At 41.3% G+C, this 22267-nt stretch overlaps 1 protein-coding gene across 5 annotated transcripts in view; it reads right to left on the bottom strand.

Moving 5' to 3' along the window:
• PCDH15 (protocadherin related 15) overlaps nucleotides 1-22267 on the bottom strand; it is a 419295-nt gene that overhangs the window by 31813 nt on the left and 365215 nt on the right. For all 5 annotated transcript variants that reach the window (XM_050898730.1, XM_050898731.1, XM_050898732.1 and 2 more), the window contains 3 exons: nucleotides 18672-18887; nucleotides 14231-14319; nucleotides 1493-1669 (listed from right to left, as the gene is read on the bottom strand). In XM_050898730.1, coding sequence (XP_050754687.1) covers nucleotides 1493-1669; nucleotides 14231-14319; nucleotides 18672-18887 — 482 coding nt within the window. The remainder of the gene's footprint in view (nucleotides 1-1492; nucleotides 1670-14230; nucleotides 14320-18671; nucleotides 18888-22267) is intronic.

The raw sequence follows: 22267 nt of genomic DNA, 5'->3' as shown, positions 1-22267 counted from the left end.
TGCCGAAAGACATGCTCAAAGCGGAATTAATTTTGGGAGTTCCTGTGGTCTTTATTATACTAGGTCAGACTGATCACAGTGATCTTTTCCAACCTATAAACTCTGAATATATGCAGAGCTTTAGTGTGCTATAATTCATCTGTACTAAATTAAGAGCTTGGGAGAACAAGCCCTTTTTCAATCACAGTCCACCGAGATGGCTCACAGCCATTTGCTTTTTAGGCTGCTGACTGACATGCTGCTTTATACCATCATGGAACAGTCTGGTCTAGTTTTCACCGAGATAAAAAGCAAATACAAAGGTGAAACACATGCAAAAAAACCCAAAAGATAGCGGCTGCTTTAGAAGAGGAGCCTGATTTGCATTTTCGTTGTTTTGAATCATATGCAGAATGCTGCAACACAAAAGTATAGTTTCTAACAAAATGATTCTACAGCCATATTGATACATTGGCAGCTGAATGGGTTGAGATACTAATTTGGTCTTAGAACCTACTTGCCGCTAGTGAGGACTCAGAAAAACCATGTAAAGAGATTACCTTGATTTCATTTCCTTACCCATGTAATCTCTGGCTTCTCTTCTTACACAGGCAGAGAGCGGACTTACCGCTGGCCCCTAAAGCAGCAGCGTGCCAGAGTGATATCCCACCGGAGCTCTGCTAAGGTGCAAAAGCCCAGGCAGAGTGGCACCCGATCAAACCGCTCTGCTGCAGTGACCAGAGCTGGCCCATCCACTGGCAACATGCTGTGAGTATAATCAGTCAATAAAAAGCCATCTCTTATGTTTTATGTGACACTGGAATTTAACTGCTAATTTGGAAGTCAATTGAAAAGGCAAAACAGCATCAAATTATGAATATAAGTGGCCTGTCTACTGCTGTTCACCATCTCCTCTAGCAGCTGGTGGGATGGGGCCATGCAGATCTGTCTGCTCAGCCCACTGGGCACCTGTGAGCACTACTGATTTCCTGCGTGGAGATGTACACCTGGGTCAGGCCCCGATGTCTATGCTTCAGACTAGGTGCACACCACCTCTCTTCCTTCCCCTTCCCTTTCTTCTTCTCCTTCGGTTTCCACAAAAAAGAAGAGAGAGAGAGACACGCTCCAACTGGAAACTGCAGAAAGTGTGAAGGTCAACGACTGGAGCACCAAAGCCCTTGCTTGGAGATCACAGAGAAGTTTTGGTACATAGAAAGTAAATTCCTTCAGAGGAATTTAAACTGGAGGCTCCTCCACAGGGTGGACCAAATGTATTGCAAGCCCTCATGGCGACAATGTCTAAATCACACGTACTGGGGCCATTCAGCTCAAGGGCATGGACTGAACCTAGTAAAGTTGTAAACTCCCAAGCTGCACATAGGGTAGGTGTAGGGGCATGCTTCAATAGATTTTTCTGTTCCCATTGTGTTGAACCACTTGCCAACAGAGACAGACCAAAAGGCTTCAAAACAGTCCATAGAAATATAGGAAGAGCAACAAATAATATACTTACTTAAAAAGTTCGTTCCTCATTATAGCTCTATTCGTCTGCGGGTCAATTGCGTAGACCATGAGGTCAGACTTGGTGTAATCCTCTTCAGAGTACCCATCCCCAAACCTCCGCGCACCGATGGATTCCACCACGACTGTCGCACCGGGAATCTGATCTTGGACATAGCGTTCCAAAATCCTAAAGATGAGATGGAGCCAGAAAGCTGCAGTGATTTATTTGTGCTGATCAAGATTGACAACAGCCCAAACAAGATACTAATAGACAAAACCCACAGGCGTAGAAGGATGGTAACCTTCAGAGCACTTTCAAAAAATCTCTGCTCCAACATACCCTCTTAAATGCTGAACTCTTGGGAAAAGCTTAGCAGTGTTAGGAGAGGTCATCAGAAATAGCGTCCTTAAGTCTAGCTCTTTGTATTTATGACATCAGTTGAGTTTTAAATGGCTCATGGGAAACACCATCTATATTTCACAAAAAAAAACCCTGTCATCCTTTTATTAAGCTATATGATTTCAGAACTCTTCAATTCCAGCCTTACACAGGGTGCATACAATAAATTTTCACACACAGAAACAACTACTTCAACCATTTTTGGTGGGATATTTCATCTGGCCCTCCAGTATAGCACAACATATCAGGTGCCAGAACACCTGCTACTCCAAAAGGCATGAGCAAGTTTTACAGCTATAAGAAAGTTGGAATGTCGAGCTGACATGTTTACCACAAGGGGAAAAAAACCTACAGAAGTTCTACAAGTAGAAGAAAGATAGGTTGATAGAATTCAGCAGCAGCTATGCCTGAGATAACAAGGGCATAACAACAATAAACCAAAACAAACCTGTTCTTTTTCCAAAGAGAAGGATTCATTACAAGCTGCCAGAGCACAGAATGGCACACTCTGCGGATACGTATATGAATCGCAATGTGTCAATACACGAGATAAATGCAGTTCTGGGGAATTAAAATTTATTACAGATGATCACATTTACTGGTCATTTTATTAATTCTTGTCATGTGACCAATTTTCTTTAACTTTATTACTGAATATTCTTTCCTTTTTTTTTTTTTTTTTTGACAACTGAACGTCTGCAGACATCTTAGTATGCGCTTTTGGAAGCGTTTGTTCTAAATTCAAAATCTCACATTTTTCTACAGTTTTCCATGCAGATCTGTTTATGGGAGAAGTCTTAAAACGTGATGTTATTCGTAAAATACTCAAAAAGGGAAAGGGAGAGTGGCTGTTTGCAGAATGTCCCTCCAAAGAAACAAACAAAAAATACTCATGCCTATGCCAGGTTGCAACGCCTTCAGCGTGCCTGCGGAAGCACCAAACTGATGGGGAAAGGACCTCACTGAGCGCCTGAGAAGTTTCTGCACAGACAGCAGGCACACCTGTACCTCACATATGGAGAGTTTATGGAAAGTTATAAGCATAACTCATTATTGCTCTAACAAGCTGCTTTAGAAAGGACAAGACCTTAATAAAGATTAAAAAAAAATATTCTTTTCCTTCCTCCTTGTCTGGTCTGCTGCTCTAGTGGGGCCCATGAAATCTGCTGAGTTCCTGTAGCAGACTGCTGCTCTGTATCTGCTGCACTGTGCATGCAATGAAAAAAGGAGGTTTAGAAGCATTACAGCTCAGCTGGATGACCTTCAAATTCTGTGTGCAACAGGGAGAACGGGTGCTCCCATCAAGACCGTAGCTAGGGCTGGCAGCCAAGATGGTGGGGACCCCAACTCTCGCAAGAATGGATGGAGCCAGAAGGAAAATGTAAGCTGTTCAGACGCGGCCATCAGAAGAGCTTTAACCATGGCCGTTGGGCAAGGACAGAATACATGTCAGAAACTGGGACTGAGAAGGGTTCAGTTAAAGCCCACAGAGAGTTTTGTAAACAAAGGCATAAAAGCAAATATCATCAGTACTGGATACAAGGGCAAAGAAGTACGGAGAAATAAACAAGAGAGGCTGGAGGTCTAAACACTCCATCAGAACTATGAGTTATGGGAAAATACAAGATTTTCTGGGCTAATTTATGTGATCGGAATATCAAATCAAAAAGCAATAGCCGAGTTGGGAGGCAAAAGCAAGGGAACAAGAGGGAACATGCTGCCTGATATATCAAGGATGCACTAGGGTGCAGAGGAAGACAAACCTCATAAAAAAGGACATCAATGACTTTAAGACGTCCCTTGTTTTAAACAAAATCTTTCGCAGTTGCTGAGGTTACATTTTGGTGTTGTTTTTTTCCTGACACAAGATTTCCAAAGTATAGTAATGCTGTCCAAGCAGCATCACCACCTCATAATTTTTCAAGACCACTGATTCACATTTATCCATCCAGTTTCTCTGCTCCTTGCGTGAAAGTTAGCATGCCCTTAAAATAGCAGCTTTTCTGTAAGATTTTGAAAAATCCAAGTCTGTCAGACCCAGGTCCTAGCCTAGCAGTGAATATATACTCTTAGTGCAGAGCCATTTTTGCAGGGAAAATAAAAATATAGATTGTCTGACACATTGCTAGTTGACTGGCATCCTCTAAATAAGCACTCCTGTTTGTTTGCAGATACGGTAAACTCTACTCATCTCTACTTCTAGCACGCACTTAACTGGCAGCTAGGGTGATAACCTGTCACAGACACCTCAGTGACAATAATTCTCCCAGGTAAAACTTGACAGAAAAAATCTGGGATATGCAGATTACTATAAAAAAAACCTCCAAACATTACGTGAATGCAAATGACTAAAAGAAACCTTAACTGTCTTTAGAATGGCGTTTTGCACAAGGATTCAGATAGACCAAATATGTAAAAGATTTACCTCCCTAATTAGCATACAATCATCTTCTGTTGCTGCGGGGGGGGGATGCTTTTGTTTCCTTGCACGGAACTATTATTTCATTCAAGACAGAAACGTCCTGTAAGGCTGGAAGGTTATAACGCAGGGTCACTTTTAGCAGAACTGGTAACAACATTCCCTTGTCTCAGAAATTCCTGGCATGGCTTCTGCTGGAATTCATTGCCTTTGAGAATATCTCTGTCTAAAACACGATTAAAATTGAAGAACAAATAGCATACTCCTTTCTGGCTATGAGAAATGGGTACATTGCAGCCATTGGCTTTAACTGACATTGCAAGAAACACCACAAAGTATAGTGGAACGAGAGTAATATTTCATCTGAAACACACAAATTGCATGTTTAGGTTGAAATATATAATAAAAATGCACTGAAGACTGAAAAGCAGCAATTAAAGAATGCACTTAAAAATAGGGCAGTTCCCCACAGAGTTATTTTAAAAGTCATTCAGCTGAACTTGTGATGCTGAAAACACTGTAGTATTTTAAAACTCTACTGAAAGTGGCCATCTGCTTGTAGTACTACTCACAAGAACCAATTTTTAAAAGGCATACTTTAAGTAACAACAGCATCTACAGTTCTACTGTATTTATCAGCAAAAGTTAGCTTAAAATTAGTCTGTCACTTGTTAATGCAATGAGGGTAATTACGATCCTCCCAACAGTGGCGTAGTGAGCGGTAGAACCAGCAACTTAACAGGCGATGGGACTTTCTGACTGCTCTAACTCCATTTAGCTCTGCAGATGTAATGTAATGAACAGAAATGCCTCCCAGTGCATCTTCATTACCATCACTTTCCGAATCCCCATCAGTGACACCAGTGAAATGAGATGAAGGACAAGAGGATTTTCACTGTCATTGAGGACATAATGTGGCCCTAAACATCCTGAAAACTCAGAGATGTTTTTTTTCATCTTTAGATGCAAAAGAAACGGAAAGGCAAAAAAAATACAGGTATGTCGGTTTGTTGAGCTGTCCCTTGGCTGGTGGCATTCTGCTTCCCAGAATATTTCTGAAACCAGCAGACCAAAACCCAAAATCTGGGATAAGGCACCACGTTCCTGGGCCACACTCAGCGCTACGTCCATGAGCTGATGTGTGCACCTGAGGCATCGTGCCGCATGGCAGGGCTGAGGTTGCTGCACCCCGTTACGGGCAGAGAAGACCCTGCTGAGCACTGGCCTAACTTCAGGGGTGCACCCCGGCATCGCAGCATCGTGCTGCTTTCTCCCCACAGCTGCACGAATCCGGCATGCCAGACATGTGCCCCAGCACGGGAGAGATCCTACTACTGGGAAAGATGCAAAGGACTACTTAGAAGCTTCTCTGGAAGCTAATGTGAAAGTTCATACGAGTCAGTTAATTCACCTCCAAATATGAGATACGGAATCAGCCGCACGAGAGCCCAGCAGCAATGGCAACTCAACTAGACTAATAGTCATCGTGTAAGACTTGGTAAGTCAGCAGCCAAGTTTAATGACCCTCCGTTGTGCCTGGTGGAGAAGATGCATGACATGGCCTGAAAGAGCACCGCAACGTTCCAGTAGTTTTATACCCTCGAGCCGAATTGCTAAGTTTTATGCATATCCTCTGAATCAGCACACAAAGAAACAAGTCAATCTGCAGAACATTTTAGATCTTCACCAGTACCTGAATTTAATTACCGCACAATTTTCTTAGCAGAAAATTCTATGGGAAAAAAAATGTTTCAGTTCTCTAGTAATTTGATAGCCTGCTATGTTTCTGGAGCGCATAAAAATATTTTAAGAAATAAAAAAAGAAAAGAATCCATTCTTTCTTTCAGGACTCTGAAATAACTGGTACCATAGATTTGGAGGTACAAGCGTTGAAGACTACATATTCTCCATAACTTTTGGCTCCTCCACTGAAAATTCTAGCTCCCCAAAACAACTTAGTAATAATAATAATAATTTCATATTCTAGATATTTGAAAATGTAAGCAAATTTGGCAATGTGCTGGTTTTGGCTGGGATAGAGTTCATTTTCTTCACAGTAGCCAGTATGGGGCTATGGTTTGGATTTGTGCTGAAAACAGGGTTGGTAATTCAGGGATGCTTTCGTTACTGCTGAGCAGTGCTCACACAGAGTCAAGGCCTTTTCTGCTTCTCACCCCACCCCACCAGTGAGGAGGCCGGGGGTGCACAAGGAGTTGGGAGGGGACACAGGCGGGACAGCTGACCCCAGCTGCCCAAAGGGATATTCCAGACCATAGGACGTCATACTGAGCATACAAAGCTGGGGGAAGGAGGAGGAAGGGGGGGGACGTTGGGAGTGATGGCGTTTGTCTTCCCAAGCAACTGTTACGTGTGATGGAGCCCTGCTTTCCTGGAGATGGCTGAACTCCTGCCTGCCCATGGGAAGTGGCGAATGAATTCCTTGTTTCGCTTTGCTTGCGTGCATGGCTTTTGCTTTCCCTGTTAAACTGCCTTCATCTCAGCCCAGGAGTTTCCTCACTTTTACTCTTCTGATTCTCTCCCCCATCCCGCCACATGGGGGAGCGAGTGAGCGGCTGCATGGTGCTTAGTTGCCGGCTGGGGTTAAACCACGACAGGCAACAACGCACAGATGAGAGCATTCAGCTCTGCCGGTACACATCAATACAGACTTTTCAAGTGTTTCATTTAACCCGAGTACACTCTCTCAATTTTGCTCAACTTCAGCCAAATTCTGGCTGTGTTGAGTTTTTGCAAGGTTAATAATTGACAACCAAAGTGCTGGATTTTCAAATGTACTTTCACAAATAGGTAAGGACCCATTCCAGCCCCTCCTGTGCAGTTAGCGATAGCTTTGGGGGGGTGATGCACTTGGGCCCCAGCTCCCAGATGCCTTATTACAACACACATACAGCACAGGGAAGGTTATACTACTTCTGTGGCCTCTGGAGAGGTGCCGAGCTGCTTTGGAGCTGCCAACACAACTCAAGAAACCCTTACTAGTCAGCTATGTCAGCCTGCTTTGTGCTGCAACGTAGAATAACAAAGCCAGAACTGGGGTTTATTTTAAGCCTAAGACTATTCCTTCTTTATAAAATAGCCTTTTAACAAAGATTATTTCTACTTTTGTATCACACACAAGGCATGTGTTTAGCAGGAAGGAGCACCACTGAGCCAATTTACTCTGCGTATATCTCCATTATTTAGAAAACAACCCAGAGACAATGTCTTTATACCTACTTACCCTAATCCTATAAAAACATATTAGATTGTACACCATAAAGGAAATTTGCTTTCTTACATGCTGCTAAAGTTTCTTTTCTTCTTTTTGAGCTCATCATGTATAATCCTGTCCTCCAAAAAACCTACAGGCACTCCAACTTTTTATTTCAGTATCATTTTTCCCAGTCGCAGAAGGAACATTACGCTACACTCACCCGAAGAGTAATACACAGAGACATCTTGACTTTGACCCAGAAGACGTATCTTCAGATCTCAGCACAAAAGGGTTTTTACTGCAATAGTAAGCAATTTCAGAATAAAGCAGAAGTTTACAGCTTTATCTGAGAAGCCATGCACTGCATTATAGCGCTTCAGAGAAAATACATTAACGGAACAACATTCGGTATTATTGAGAGGAGGGGGGAGGAGATCGCTGAACCAGTGCTTCCCAGCTGGCAGTGGAGTAGCAAGTGGAAAAGCTGGAGATGAATAAGCTCTGGTCTCTATTACCTAACTTAATAAAGGCAGCCTGCTGTTATTAATCATCCTGATTACAGCGGAGGGAGGCTAAGATCAGCTAAGAAATGGAACGGGCTCTGTTCAACACTGTACGAAGCGAGAACTACAGAACATGCGTTCTCCAAGCAAAGCCAAATGGAGGGTGGATATGAAATACGATGCAGCCAGTTGGTGGCAAATGTCCCTCTAATCTCACTACTTATTTATTTGCTAATTTTGCAATTTAATTTAGAATAAAACAATGCAGTGCAAAGAAGCGAAAGGGGAAAAAGGCAGAGGGGAGGTGGACTGAAGGGCCAGGAACAAAATGAACCCATATAACAGCGTCAGAGAGCACTGAGGCAAAGAACAAGGCAGCTACAGCAGTACCTGTGACTAAAGAACATTTAGTAACGGGGAGGAAAGTAAGTGCTGGCTGTGAACAGTGCTTACCATCCCAATATGCAAAAAGTCCAGTCACCTGTAATTAGGCTTAATTCAGCAATTACATGGCAAAAATCATAAAGCAAGCAATGGAATGGTACTTCTCCTATGGGAAAACTAACAAGTCTGAGTGATTTATATACTGCAACTATATCCAGCAGGAGAGACACACTCATTTTCTACCAATTCATGGACTGAGGAGAAGAAAAAACACTGCTGCACTAAGGTTGAATATTTTAATACAGTCAAAAGCGCTTTCAGAGGCACTGCATTTCCAAACAAGCACCTCTAAGGCGGCCCATCCAAGGGGTAGTTGTGCCTGGCTTTACTAAAGGTACCAAGAATGCTGGAATGCCAGTGATACCTCATAACATCTGATTTCATTATACATAGCCACATCTTGATAAATATGCTACATTTCAGAGGCATTCACTCATCCTCCCAATTACTGAACATACCGCCATTCTCACAAAAAAGAAGGCAGGAACAAAGAAATAAAATACTATGATATACACAAGTGCCACGTAAAGCACTCATGTCAGCTGTCCCTTTTAAATGCCAGCGACTGGCTTCTGCAACTGAGATTAGAAAACACCATTTGCTATATTGTCAACAGCAAAACACAGCTGAAGGGAAATCACCTACGTTCTGAAACATTTCCCTAAAGAGCGGACTGTGCATTCCAGCTCCTATATATAAAATATATTATCTCGTATACTATGATTATACATAAAATTATATATGATGTACAATGTACATGTGATGTATATTATGATATGTAATTTATAGCAATATATATTGCTATAGTATATATTATGACATTTCTTTTAAGTGGACCACAGTTTCTATGCAGCAAAGCAGAGCAGACACTCCTTTGAGAAATGATGGCAGTCAACTTTATATATGCAAACTATTAAGCTAGCCGGCTGAACGTCTGTATTCCAAAACACTCACTCAGTATATCTCCGAGGATCAGCACTTGATTTTACGTTTGGATTTTCTAGCAAAAAACTGCCTGGTCACTTCTACATTGCATTAGAGGTTTGAGTGTGGATTTTCTTTACCTATGGAACTGCCCCATTCTTTTATAAGCATTAAGGTATTAAAGGTTTGCAGCCTATAAAACAGGCCAAAATACATGCGAAGAAAAGTTCTCTGGAATTCTCACGTGTGCTATTACCAGTAATTTTGCCTTGAAAAGTAGGGAATAACCTCTGCTAAGACACACACGATACACATGAACATCCAGAAGACAAAGTTGCTACCCCACATCATCTGCACTTGGGTTCCACTTCCAGAGGCAGGTCTGGCCAGGAGGCTGTGCGCACCTCAATCCCTCAGCCCAGGGGAGCGAAAAAGGCTAGAGTGACGCAGAGAGAAGGCAGGCTCAAAAGCCCAGGATATGCAACCAGTACAAGCATTTTGGGACCTCTGCCTTTGCGCTAATACAGGCACCGTGACTTGCCTGTTATGAAGTCAAAATATAAAAAGAAGGGAATCACCACCAAGACCACCCTGAAAATACAGGAGACTACAGAAACTTCTTGATATGGGAAGTCAAAATTTCAGTGTTTAAATATTTATACTTATTACATAATTTATTATTAAATAATAAAGCAATTATCTATTGTTGTATCTATGCACATTTATTAGCAGTATGAGGTGATTCCATCAGACCCTCTTTTCCAATAAAGATTCCTACTAGGAATCCTACTCCGCCACCAGGAAATTTTCTTCATATGGACGGAAAAGAAACTCTGTTCTTTCCAGGCTCACTTTTCACTACAGGGAGGGAAGAAGAACATGGGACACCTCATATGATTTTTGAAAGTGAAGAGACAATCCTCATATCATTCTTTAACAAGTCCAGAGCAGTCCAAGTGCCGCTAAATGTGTTTTCTTCACCCACCTGATCGGCTCAGAAAGCACACACAATGCAAAAAACGTTAACATTAATGTTGAAAATGATGCCCAAATGGTTTTGACTCGCTCTAGTTCAGGACAAGAGAGTTCCCTAAGCAATATTATCTCCATTTTGTAGGGTTTGTAGGCTGTAGGGCAAAACCAGCCTTTTCAAGAGGAACGTCTATGGAGTATTTTCATCAAAGCACTCATTCTGAGCCACTCCATTATTCCATTTCAGAGAAAATGATTTGCCATCTATAGAAGTGTGTACAGAAGAACTTAATTCACAAGACATTTCTATTACCTGTGGGATGAGAGAAACACAGGTCTCTCCTGGTAACGTGGCGTATCTGAGTTTAGCTAGAGGTTTAAGTTGCAGTCACGTGAAAACCAAAGAACTAAATGCTCTGAGCACGAAGTTGGCTATTGTATTCCAGCTGAAACGCTGTTCCTTGCCCAACAAGTAAGCACTCACAATCACTGCCATATTTAAAGAACACTGTGTCGTCTGCCTTCACCAAGTTTTCTGAAGGAGAGGAACACGCACTGAATTTTCCACTAAGCCTGACTGCATTTTCTCTGTCATCTTCTGTAGCAGACATAAATGGACCTATCTGAACAGACATAATTAAAGTGGGCGAGAGAAATGGCAAATCTGACATTGATGTGCAGTCCAGAGGATATGAAAAGCTTGTTGATGAAATTAAAGCAGTTGGAGGAAAACCGAGGTGCTTACTGAATGACTGCAAAGGATCATGACACTATCAGAACTGTCAGCTGAAGACATTCCCATTGTATCCCTCAAAGCGCCCAAACTCCTAAGCCAAATAGATAGCGATGCTTTAAATCTTTTCTTCTATGGTATGCTTCCTTTATTTGGGCCACTAACCACCATACATCTCAGGGCTATGCTGAGTAAGCCTTTCCAGTGTGGAAGAACTGAATTATATATTTCTTAATACCTTGTATCCACTCTCTAGTGAAAATTACAGGCAGCTGGGGAAAATCTGTTATAACTTGTTCTCCAAAGTTGTTTAAATCACTATTTATTTTGTTGTGCAAAAATCACTATAATTTAAAAAAATCACCCAGCTACCCACTTCCCTAAATTCCCCATCACCAAGTATTGCAATTGGTAGTTAAATGTTGTATTTTCAGAGATTAATATTTACTATCATTCCAGTGCCAAAATGAGAGGAGAAAGAGCCGAACAACCTCTGTAGTGACTAATTTAGTTAATGATATAGTCTTTTTATCTGTTAATGAATTATACAAAGTGTTCTAATTTTATAAATTAGTGCATTAGTTGAAATGGCTCAGAAACCTCTCTGGGCAAAAGTACTTTAGCCTGAGGTCGTCTCCAAACTATTTGGTTTCCCTTTGCCTGTGGTTATATCTTCCGTATAGCACATGAAAAATCACAAATTCCTATTATTTTGTTTTTATGTCCTGCATGAATTATTAAAGCCTTTATAAAAACAAGGAGAGAGCAATCTTTTAAATTTTAGGAGGAAAATCCAAGAAATTTTAAGATGGCAATGAAATAAATACATTTCTACGTGAAACAGACAAGTACACGTACGCAAAATTCTGAGACTTTCGCTCTCTGCAAATATTTTCAGTAAAGAATGCGACAATTTTAAAACAAGCTAATGCAATCTCTTCTGGCAAAGGCTGTCCTTAAAAGCGTTATCCTTAGAAGTGAAATTCTTGTGCTACACTCGCTTGCTGGCCTCACGGTGTTCGTGAAGGTAAAGACTTCTCAAGCTAATTTTGAGAACTCAAAACCTGGCCACATTTTTTTATTTTTGTACTCATTCAATAGCTTCATTCACTGTGAAATATTTACACATCTGTCAGAGACTTCCATGCACAAGGGCCAGAACAGCATGAAACAAGTTTTAAAAGACTCCAACCTGGCAGAAAAGAGTTTTTTGGAGCATGGAGACTGAGGCATGTGGCTCCGGGCCGTTTTCCAAGACTGAGGCAGGATATGCCAGCTATTCCTCTGGGCCTCGGAGGAGAGGAGTGAGGGTATGGTTATGGTACAATTTATTGCTGAGGCACTGAACACTGCTGAGACCTGCTGCGAGCTGGAAACTAGCTGCTCCAGTGTTTGCAAAAGGAGATTTTTGCAGGGATGGTGAAAGGGCGAGACGCTATCTGCTTTTGCCATTCTTGCCACGCCACCCGTTGCAGCATTCCCGCTCTCAGTCCCACGACACGTCTGTCATGCAGTTGACACTCTTCATTCAAGCCAGGCTTGTTCCACCCTGCTTTCAAACGACCTTCTGTAAGAGCTGTCTGTATTTTACTGGTGGCTCCTTTGGCTCCAGGACAGTCCAAAACTGGGAGGATCTCAAACACAGCCTAAGTCCAATTTACCAGGAGATCTATCCTACGTCATGTAGAAACACATGGTACAGAACACGTGTTCATCATCTCCACTCAAGAAAACGGGAGCCCAGAAAGGCTACTGTGTGAAGAAAAATTTGTACAGTGCAGCACACTAAGGTGAACTTGAAGGCTTAGCAAAGCAGAAGCAAACTTTTCCTACTACTGTCACTAAAAGATATATTGTTCTTCGTCTCTCCAGCCAACACCAACACCTGACACTTTTGGAAAGCTAGATCTTAAGTGTTAAGCAAGCAGACTCCTTTATTATTCTTAGCTCTAGGAAATGGAGTCCCTGTGAATACAAACTATTGCCTGAACAACTTAATTAGTGTTTCTGACATTAGAATCTATCAGAGCTAACTTACACCTGGCTCAAAACAGAGAGAGAAAAGGGGACCATGTCCTAAATCTCCAGGAGCAAATTTATCAATATTTTTTCCTTGCCCAGTGAAGACATGAACCATTTAGAGACAACACGCTTCTTTTTCAGTGAGCGATTACATCATCAGCCCTAAGGTATTTCACTTTCCGTGGAGAAGTAAAGGTATGACAACAGTCAGGATGGAACAGACCTGTTGAAATCTGAGAAATGCCATTCATCACTGATTGAAGTGACAGAAGAGTACAAAGATTGTTTTTAAACTATTTCCTATAGTATTTTCTTTCCCATATTGTCTAATTCATGGTTATATGCCTAATGACACAAAGTATAGAAAATTGTCCTTGTCTTACAAAAAGAAGCTAGAAGTGAAAACCTGACTCCTAGAAGCTGATGATGTTGTGGTGTATGAGTGCTATTAAAACATACTTGGCCAAAAGGATTTTAGCTGGCTTCCAGTATGATAAAATACTTCGCTTTTATTGCAAAGCTTTAATATTTCCAATTACCCGTCCCCCCATCACAACATTTTGTACCTGCTAGGCCTGAATAATGACACCCTTTTACCAATTTTTTGCAATTAAAATTTCAGGTAATGATGTTAGTGGTATTAATTGTACCAGTATAAATTTTCTAAATTCTGCCTTCCCTTACAGCTACGTCACCCAAATAAAATCAAAGTGAAGCAATACAGCTCACTGAGACACACTGCCTCAACCTTTTGGAGATGTGCTTTATTTTACGTGCTGGATTTTGACAGATGCAGTTTCTGTGCTCCGTGTTTGGAGGCTGCACTACGGTCTGTATTAGGGGCAGCTCTGAACCGAGTTTCAGCCTGCAAAGTGGGCAGATGTGCAAGCAAAGAAGTGCCGTACCTCTGCCTTCTCCAGAGGAGGGGCAAAATGTGGATGTGGGGGGGCCAGTGCTGTCACTCAGCCGGTTGTGCTCCCCATCGAAACACCCGCTTGCTCATTTTCAAGTCTTTTGCCAAAAAAGGAGATCATGGCATAAAGGGAGCACTCCTTGCTGAATCTAAACACAAAACCAGTGAATTGTCTGATATTTGTAGAGTAAATAAATTTATTACCCTATGAGTTGATCTTTGTTTTGTTCCACAAGGGTGGGAGGAACATTAGAGACGATGACTTGCATATCCAACTGATTGACCACAGAGACCTGGAAACAAAAGAGTGAAATTCAATTGGCACTCCCATGCATAACATCCTCCCCATACAAAAAGAATGGAATAATTGCTTTCCTGCCTTCACAGCCATGCCCTGATGTACGGATTTCTCATTTTAATTCCGAATAAGAGAGCTGGGAAATCTTGCTTTGCTTGGCAGCCAAAACCAATAAACAGCAGGCAAAGATTTAACTAGAACTGTAATTGCAGGACTGCATCAGAATTATAGATTTTTAAGGTGGGGACTACAAAACCTGTTCTACATAGTTTAGACTTTACTTACAGAATTACGGATCTCCCACGTGCCGTATTCAAAATTACTTATGAGCATTTTGATATTTTTGATGACTTGACAGGAAAATCCAACCTTGGAGATATGCAATTTGCACCAACGTAAATGCAAATACAAGATCAATTCAACTAAATCAATACTTTGTTAGAAAATCATGAAGGAAATTGTTCATTTACTTTGAAGTTATCAGTGGAAGTTTTTAGTTTAATCTCCAATTTTTTTAGCTTCTCCCTCTATATAGCATAAAACTGTACATAACCATGTACATTTTACAACTGAACTTTTTTCTGTAAAACACCAGGAAAAAATGCCTCTAATACACTCAATAATTGTGTGCTTTGTTTAAAAAAAAAAATTTCCAGGATTCCACCAAAGAACAGACTGACCTCAGAACAAATCTCTCGCATTAGCATTTTCTACTACAAAAGCAATGTAACTCTTCTGTTTCTCAACGGCAGGTTGGACGGTCAGCGTGCACAAGGGACTACACGCATGCATCAAATTCAGCAGAGTTGGTAAACTCTGCTTCACATCTCCTGATCTAGTCTCCTCAAGCTATTTTTATCCCAAGAAAAGGCTGCCTTCCAGTAAAACGATTGCATGCTTTCTCCTCCCTTTTAAATATTTTTTCATTTTATAATAGCCCTCTCTTCACTAGCACAGCCAACCTCCCCTTAAGGTTGGGTGAAAGGAACGGTTACTTCCCATACTGGTGGAGAAAATAAAACACTTCTTAGAACTTAGCTCATGTCCATATAGGCATGACAGCAAACATTATACCCCAAACCTATACTCCCTATAGAGGATTCCGGAGGTAAATTTGGAGAAGTAGGACAATGTTAAACCTGACAAATTAAAAAAATCAGAGTTAGCCAATTCAATTCTAAAAGAAAAAAACAACCCCTGATTTTCAAAAGAGAAGCCTGAGCCATGTAAGCACTTCAGCAGACAAGCCATAATATACTTTCACATCAAACACTGATTCACCAGCTTTGAAGCTTAATTCAGCTTTAAATATTTAAATGTTCTTGAAATGTCATCAGATGCACTGATCAGCATGTACAGACTTCTGTGTAAGAAAAACAGAATTATAATGAACTCAAAATAAATTTTAGACTAAGATCATTGAAAGGAACTCTAAAGCAATGAACAGTTTAATAGAATTAACTACATTAGCCAATTCAAGCAAACACTGTGCGCCTATGTACTCAGTACTGCATAAATGCAACACTTAAAAAAAGGCAATAGTTCTTTTGATATTCAAGGAATCATAATTATGACTACTTGTTCATATACAAAAACATGAATAAACACAGATTCATGACAAGCTATAGTAAAACAAGGGTGTTGAACAAGAATCAAGAAAAAGTTAAGGTTTCCATAGTAACATTAACTTGCTTGCTATCCACATTTGTAAAGGCTTTCATTTTTCAATTATTAAAAATAGCATTAAGTTGAGGAACTAAGTCCAATTTAACTACATTGGAACAGAAGCTGTGGGGAGAAACTGTTGCCTTCCACTGGAGAAGAGATGGAAACATGCTTGGAGCAGAGGTGGAAGGTGTGGGAAAGCAAAGGCTCTTCCTGAGGCACCACTGTCACCCGCTCTCTGGAAGCTTTTTGGGGCACAGTTACCAGGGATCATCCGACCCACCGTTCCTCAGAAAGCTTTTGCTACTTCCAGTCTACTGAGCAGAAATACAGCCAGGTCCTGTGATGCTAAATAGCAGGCACCAGCCTCAATTACAGGGCTGGAAGTCAGCATGTTCAGATGTCTCATGTCTATAAGTATCTGAAGACTACATTGCTGAGAACTAGTAAAGTTCCAGGTCAAATTAAATAAGTAGCACAACAAACTGGAAGTTTGCAGCAGAGGCAGGGAAAGCATACAGTTGATAACCACTAGCCTGTTAGCAACATCCCTTTGATCCCATCCTTCATTCACTAGGCACTTTCCAATTTTTAAATCAAGCAAGGCAGAGCCTACAAACGGTCTTGATCATCGTACGGCACCAATGGATTCCTGGGAGTAGCTTATGCTGAAGGCTGAATGAAGAAGGGCCTTGGGACCCCCCCAAACCCCAACAAACATTTGATTAAAGATGATATCATAGCGAATATTCACTATCTACACTTACTTAGTACCTTTAAGTGCTTACTTGCAGCAAACTTATTTTAAAATGTAATTTCTTCTTTCTTTCTTTTGTCTCACAGAGGCTAAAAAGGGAAATTCCATCACATGGAACCAAACTGTAGATCCACAGATGTCTAACTTGAGCCATCCTGCCAGTCCCAGCCAGCAGGAACAGACTGGTATCCTTCACGTGGACCACCCTCTACAGCATGAGGACAATTTACTAGTGGATTTGGCAGCTTATGCTGCTCACAGAGCTATGCCAGGGCTCTGAGGAAGCGTCCTGGCCCCAATTCTGGAGGATACCTTGCTCTGCTCAGGTTCTTCCCAGTACTGTTCCTCTGGTGTTGCCCCACCTCTTCTCCCTAGACCTCCTCCCAGTGCAATCCTATCTTCTTCCCCCACATCTTATTCTTTTGCATGTGAGTAATTAAATTCATTTCCCTTATCTAAGCGCACTCCTTGAGCTTGTATTGAAAGGAATAACAGCTCCCAGTCTGAGCACCTGACACCGCAGTGACAGCAGGACAAATTCTGTTCAAATCATGAAGCCCAGGAACAGCTTGGTCTAGTTAGAAAGGGTCTTCATGTATGGATCATGCTCAGTGCAAACCCAAACTTTCATGGTGGGATGATGTCAGTCTGTAATTGTATCTACAGCTACTCTAAGCTTTCACGCCTTGCTCAAAAACACTGAGTGTACTGCTCATCACTCACTCAGACAACCTAAAGATACCTCTATAAATTAATGAGACATACTTCACTTTCTAATTTTCATGTCGATACCTTCTGGCTATATTTTAATATACTATTACTGCATAAATTGCATGAGAATGCCCTATCATTTTGGGAGGTCAAGCATGAGGACATCATACATTATGTTTATTTGCTGAATTCCTGCATAACTCAATATACCAAGTATTATGGCTATCATCTGTATCATTTGACAGTGTTCCCATGAACTAGATAATGCACTTCATCCCTACAACATTATGCTAATATTAATCCAATCCATCAAGTTATATAGGCTTTAAAGAAATTTAGCTTTGATGGTTTCTGCAATTGGACTAAGTCAATGTCCTTTACTCAGCACAAAACCATGAGCTCAAGGCCTAAAGCTGGTGCCAGTTTTGAAACAGTCTTCCCTGAAAACCTGAAGTACAGTCTCAGCCCAAAATTATTCCTTGCGTCTCCCTTCCAGACATGAGCACTAAGACATGGCAACCTTGGCTTTCCCCAGTCAGTCAACTGACTTCTAGCTTTCAGAGGCTGTTTGCTCAGATATTTGCCTGCACTGTAAGATAACACCAGATCTAACTCTGACCCAGAAGCTACGTACTCATGTTAACACAGAGTACAGCCCAAGTTAGCAAAGCTTTTGGCTTGGCTTATTAACTGGGGTTTAATGCCATGCTTACCCTGCTTCATAGGTTTGGTATGGGAGCTGGCTGCACCTTGCTAGCTTAGAGAATAGGTGGAGATGATCTGTAAACGCTTGTGTCTGACCACGCAGATGTGACCTGCCTTATACTTGTAATGCACAAAACCAGCACTATTTTTGCTGCCATCTGGGTCCAGAACACCCAGAACATAACTTAGGTCCATGTTTAATGCAAACAATTAGAATCTAAATTGAACCATTAACAATGGCTCATTGAATAAATAAAATACTGAACATCATGTCTAGTGTGGTAACTGTGATCAGTATCTCTGCCGTGAAACATGAACACCTGTTTCAGATAGTCATAAAAGCTTTTGGTTTAAAAAAAAAAAACCAACAACTTTATTTCAGTGACTTAAAAAGATTAAGCACACACAGTTTATGGCCTTCCTATAGGTCTGCCTAGAATTAAACTTTATGTAGTGTTTGAATTTCCTCAGGAATTATTCCATAAAGATAATGCCTAGCTCATACTTACAAGTACTTCTGCTTTGCTGCTCAGTCCTTTTCCATAATTGTCAGTTGCAATGACCTGAAACTTGAAATAGGATCTTCTCATATTTTTGAACAGCATAGCAGTTTTTATTAGCCCTGTGTAAGCTTCAATCACAAAACCTTCTTTACCATCCTTGATTGGAGGAATGATGAGTCTGTATTGCATGGCACTGTAATTCCCAGTGTCTTTATCATCAGCCTAATAGGAAAAAGAAAACAAGCAGAGGCAAATAAAGTAAATATGCATGCAAAGAATCATTAACCTTGTCCTTTAAATAAAGTTGCACATTGGTCCAGCAAATTTCTTCCACTCTGACATTTAAAACATTAGATCCCAGAGAGCAGATATCGCTATTACTTTAAATGGTTCATTTAACTTTGCTGCATACAGTTTTGCTTTTCCAGCAATTTCTTTCTCCTGTGTTGGCACTAAACTTCTCCGAAAACAAAAAAAAGAAAAAAAGAAGAAAAATATAACGGACTTTTCAAGTCTGCAACAAACTGAACAGGTAAGAACAGATTAATTCTGAGAAACCTCCACTGCCAAATTCTTGTTGACAATTAAACATCAAAGAAAAAAAACAAACCCAGCAACGCATTCACAAATTTACACAACAAAAATGTCCTCCCTCTTCTTAGAGATATTCTGCACCCTCACTGACAGAGCACATATATTTTTGGAGTAATTTAATCCTTTTTTATTTAAAAAAAGAAGGATTGAGTGGCATTCCTGCAATGCTGCACAATGGACCTGACGTACAGACCCAGTGTAGGACACAAAGCTGCCCTGGCATTCTCCCGTTGCTGACCTGCTGCAGAATTAGGATGCAGTCCTGGCATGAATTAGGCAGCCCTGGGAGCCACGTTGTTTCACCTGCCTTGTGCCTGACAACCCTGCGTAGCCCCGTTCTGGCCTCTCCAGACCTACTCCTTTGCACAAATCATGCTCCTGTTCAAAGGGCAGTACCCATATTCAGATGGGAGCGGTTTCTAGAACCCTTATAATGCTTTCATGTGCTCTGTCTAGGAAGGGGTCAGCAAGATGGTAGCTAATTACTGCCTGTACATTTGCCCACTCATTAGACTTGGGCACTGCCTCAGCATCTGGGACCCTTCAGCATCTATTAGCAGGCTTTTATCAAAATATTGGCATGACTTCTTAAGCCTGTGGCTTAAGCTAATGTTGGAGAAAAAACACCCTTAACTTCAAAAAGGTGCAGGTCTTTGTGTAAAATCCATACTTCACCATGACTTAAAAACAATAATCACAATCTAGTCAGGGTTTATGGCAGTGTGAAGAGTTGTTTACCATGATACACCACTGCCGTCTAAAAAAGCATTATCTGTGCAAGGTCATTAAGCCTTCAATAGATGGCTGTTCATCATCATTAATTGTTTCCTCACCATCAAGATCTCTACGGTGGAAACTTTTACTAGCTCCTATTTTATCTTTATTTTCTGATAATTTCCAGGGAATACCAGTCAGGAGATGTAACGCGCGAACCTATGCAGCACAGTGATTGCATCGTGCACCATCAAGAGATATCTGTACCAGACGAATGATCCAGGTACTCAAAGCTGTATGTGCTTTCCATGCTACTCCAACTGCTATCAGACCAGATGGAATAGATATTGCCACTTAAGCGCTGTAGAGTTATATCTGGGCTGGTTTAGCTAGAGGTAGCAAACATGTCTCATACAGCACACCATTGTGCTGCAGAGCTGCCCAAAAGATGAGCTCCCACAATGACACTGGCTGCCACTCATCACAGAAATAGAACTGTTTAAAATGGTCCTTGCATCCTTTGTAAATGTTTTGTTTTCCTCTAAATTGACAAAGCTTTATCTGCCTTGGCTACGAAAAGCATAAATATAAAATGTGTTAAAGTGCTTTTGTTCTCTAGTTCTATAGCTTTTTTTAAGGCTTTTAAAATCAAGATTACTACCTCTTGGGTGATCTCAAACCCCTTTATTAGCATTTTTAGGGAAGATGGGGAAGGTTAAAAGCTTTCTGAAATTTACCCCGTTCTGTCAGTCAAAAGGTAAAGGTATCGGTGAGCTGTTCCAGAGCACTCCTGCTATCCAGCTGGCACGGGTAAACACAACCCCAAAACATCACGGAGCCAGCAGACGGGAGCTTGACAGGTGGATTTTCAGGACTAGGCTCATTTTTGGCTTTCCTTTTGACAAGTAAATTGCTGAAGGAACAAATAAACGTGAAAGCATGCTATATGGCACAAGGAAGCGAGGAAGCGGCTGTACCTAAAAATCAGGTTGATATGCAAGTGCTAACAGTCATCACTATTCGAGAGCTAAATGTCAGTGCTCAGCACTGAGCTCAAGTCAGCCCTTTTAAGAAGTGCATAAATGCCTGAATTGCACAACAGGTTACCTTCATTCCTCCAGCAACCGCACCAACTTCAGTGACCTTATCGGACTCTTACTCCCACCGCAGTTTCATCTGATGTATTCTCAAATTAGCATGTTGTGGTGGGTTGATCTTGGCCAGCTGCCCGAGGCCCACCCAGCTGCTCTCTCACCCCCCTCCTCAACAGGATGGGGGAAAAAAATTAAGATGAAAAAGTTCGTGGGTTGAGATAAGGACAGGGAGCTCACTTATTCATCACTGTCACGGACAAAACAGACTCAACTTGAAGAAAATTAATTTAATTTACTGCCTTAGAAAATATATTTGGATGGTGAGAAACAAAGACAAGAATTAAAACACCACCTCAGCTGTGCCTGGCCATGAGGCCATTGGAAGGGGCTGTGCCCGGCCCGGGGCAGCCCCAGCTTCTCATCCCAGAGACCCCTCAGCCCCTACCCGGGCACGGGCACCCTGTACACATACAAAAAGCAAATATTTCACTTCAAATACCTGTTCTTAACCAAATGCAAAGGAAATCTTAAAATTACAACTAAAAGATTCCATGTGATTACTGTTACTACTAAAATTACTCTTACTAAAGAAACATTTAAAAACGGCATGATAACAGAAACAAAACATCCTTGAATGCATGCAAACTGTAGGTTACAGAAGCATTCAAAGTGGCTTCTTTTGGTGCTTTTTGGATCAATTTTGTCAACGTGTTGTAAGAGATTTTTAGATCCTCCATGTACTCAAAGATGAGATGAGGAAGCCTCTGCCTGTAGTAGCAGGGGATACTTGAATATGGAAAAAATAATATTTGGTACAATTCATCTGGAAGACCACCTATGCGCTAACCGAGAAACATGGAAGAAACCTCTTTGGAAATGATTTCATGGCGATTCGGAGCAGCTAACTTTTTAAAATAATCACTTCCTTGCCTCATACCTAACAAATCACTGTGTGCATGCATCTAAGGCCAGGCAAGTACAGCTTGTACAACATAGCTCAGTTTAAAGCCATGAACAATACAGAAAAGACCAGTCTGGCAAAAAACACTGGCTTATCTACACTCAACTTTGCACGTTGGTAATGGAGCTGGGGGGGAAGTAATTCCTGTAACCCCACACGGCATGTGTTTTGGCATATGAGGCACATAGCCGCAGATAGGAGAACAATATCTGATCCAGCTCCTCTGGGGTCTTCACCAT

Source organism: Gymnogyps californianus, chromosome 6 (assembly GCF_018139145.2).
Source record: "Gymnogyps californianus isolate 813 chromosome 6, ASM1813914v2, whole genome shotgun sequence".
NCBI lineage: Eukaryota > Metazoa > Chordata > Aves > Accipitriformes > Cathartidae > Gymnogyps > Gymnogyps californianus.
The sequence above is the reverse complement of the archived record's forward strand: the minus strand, read 5'-3'. Positions and strand labels throughout refer to the sequence as shown.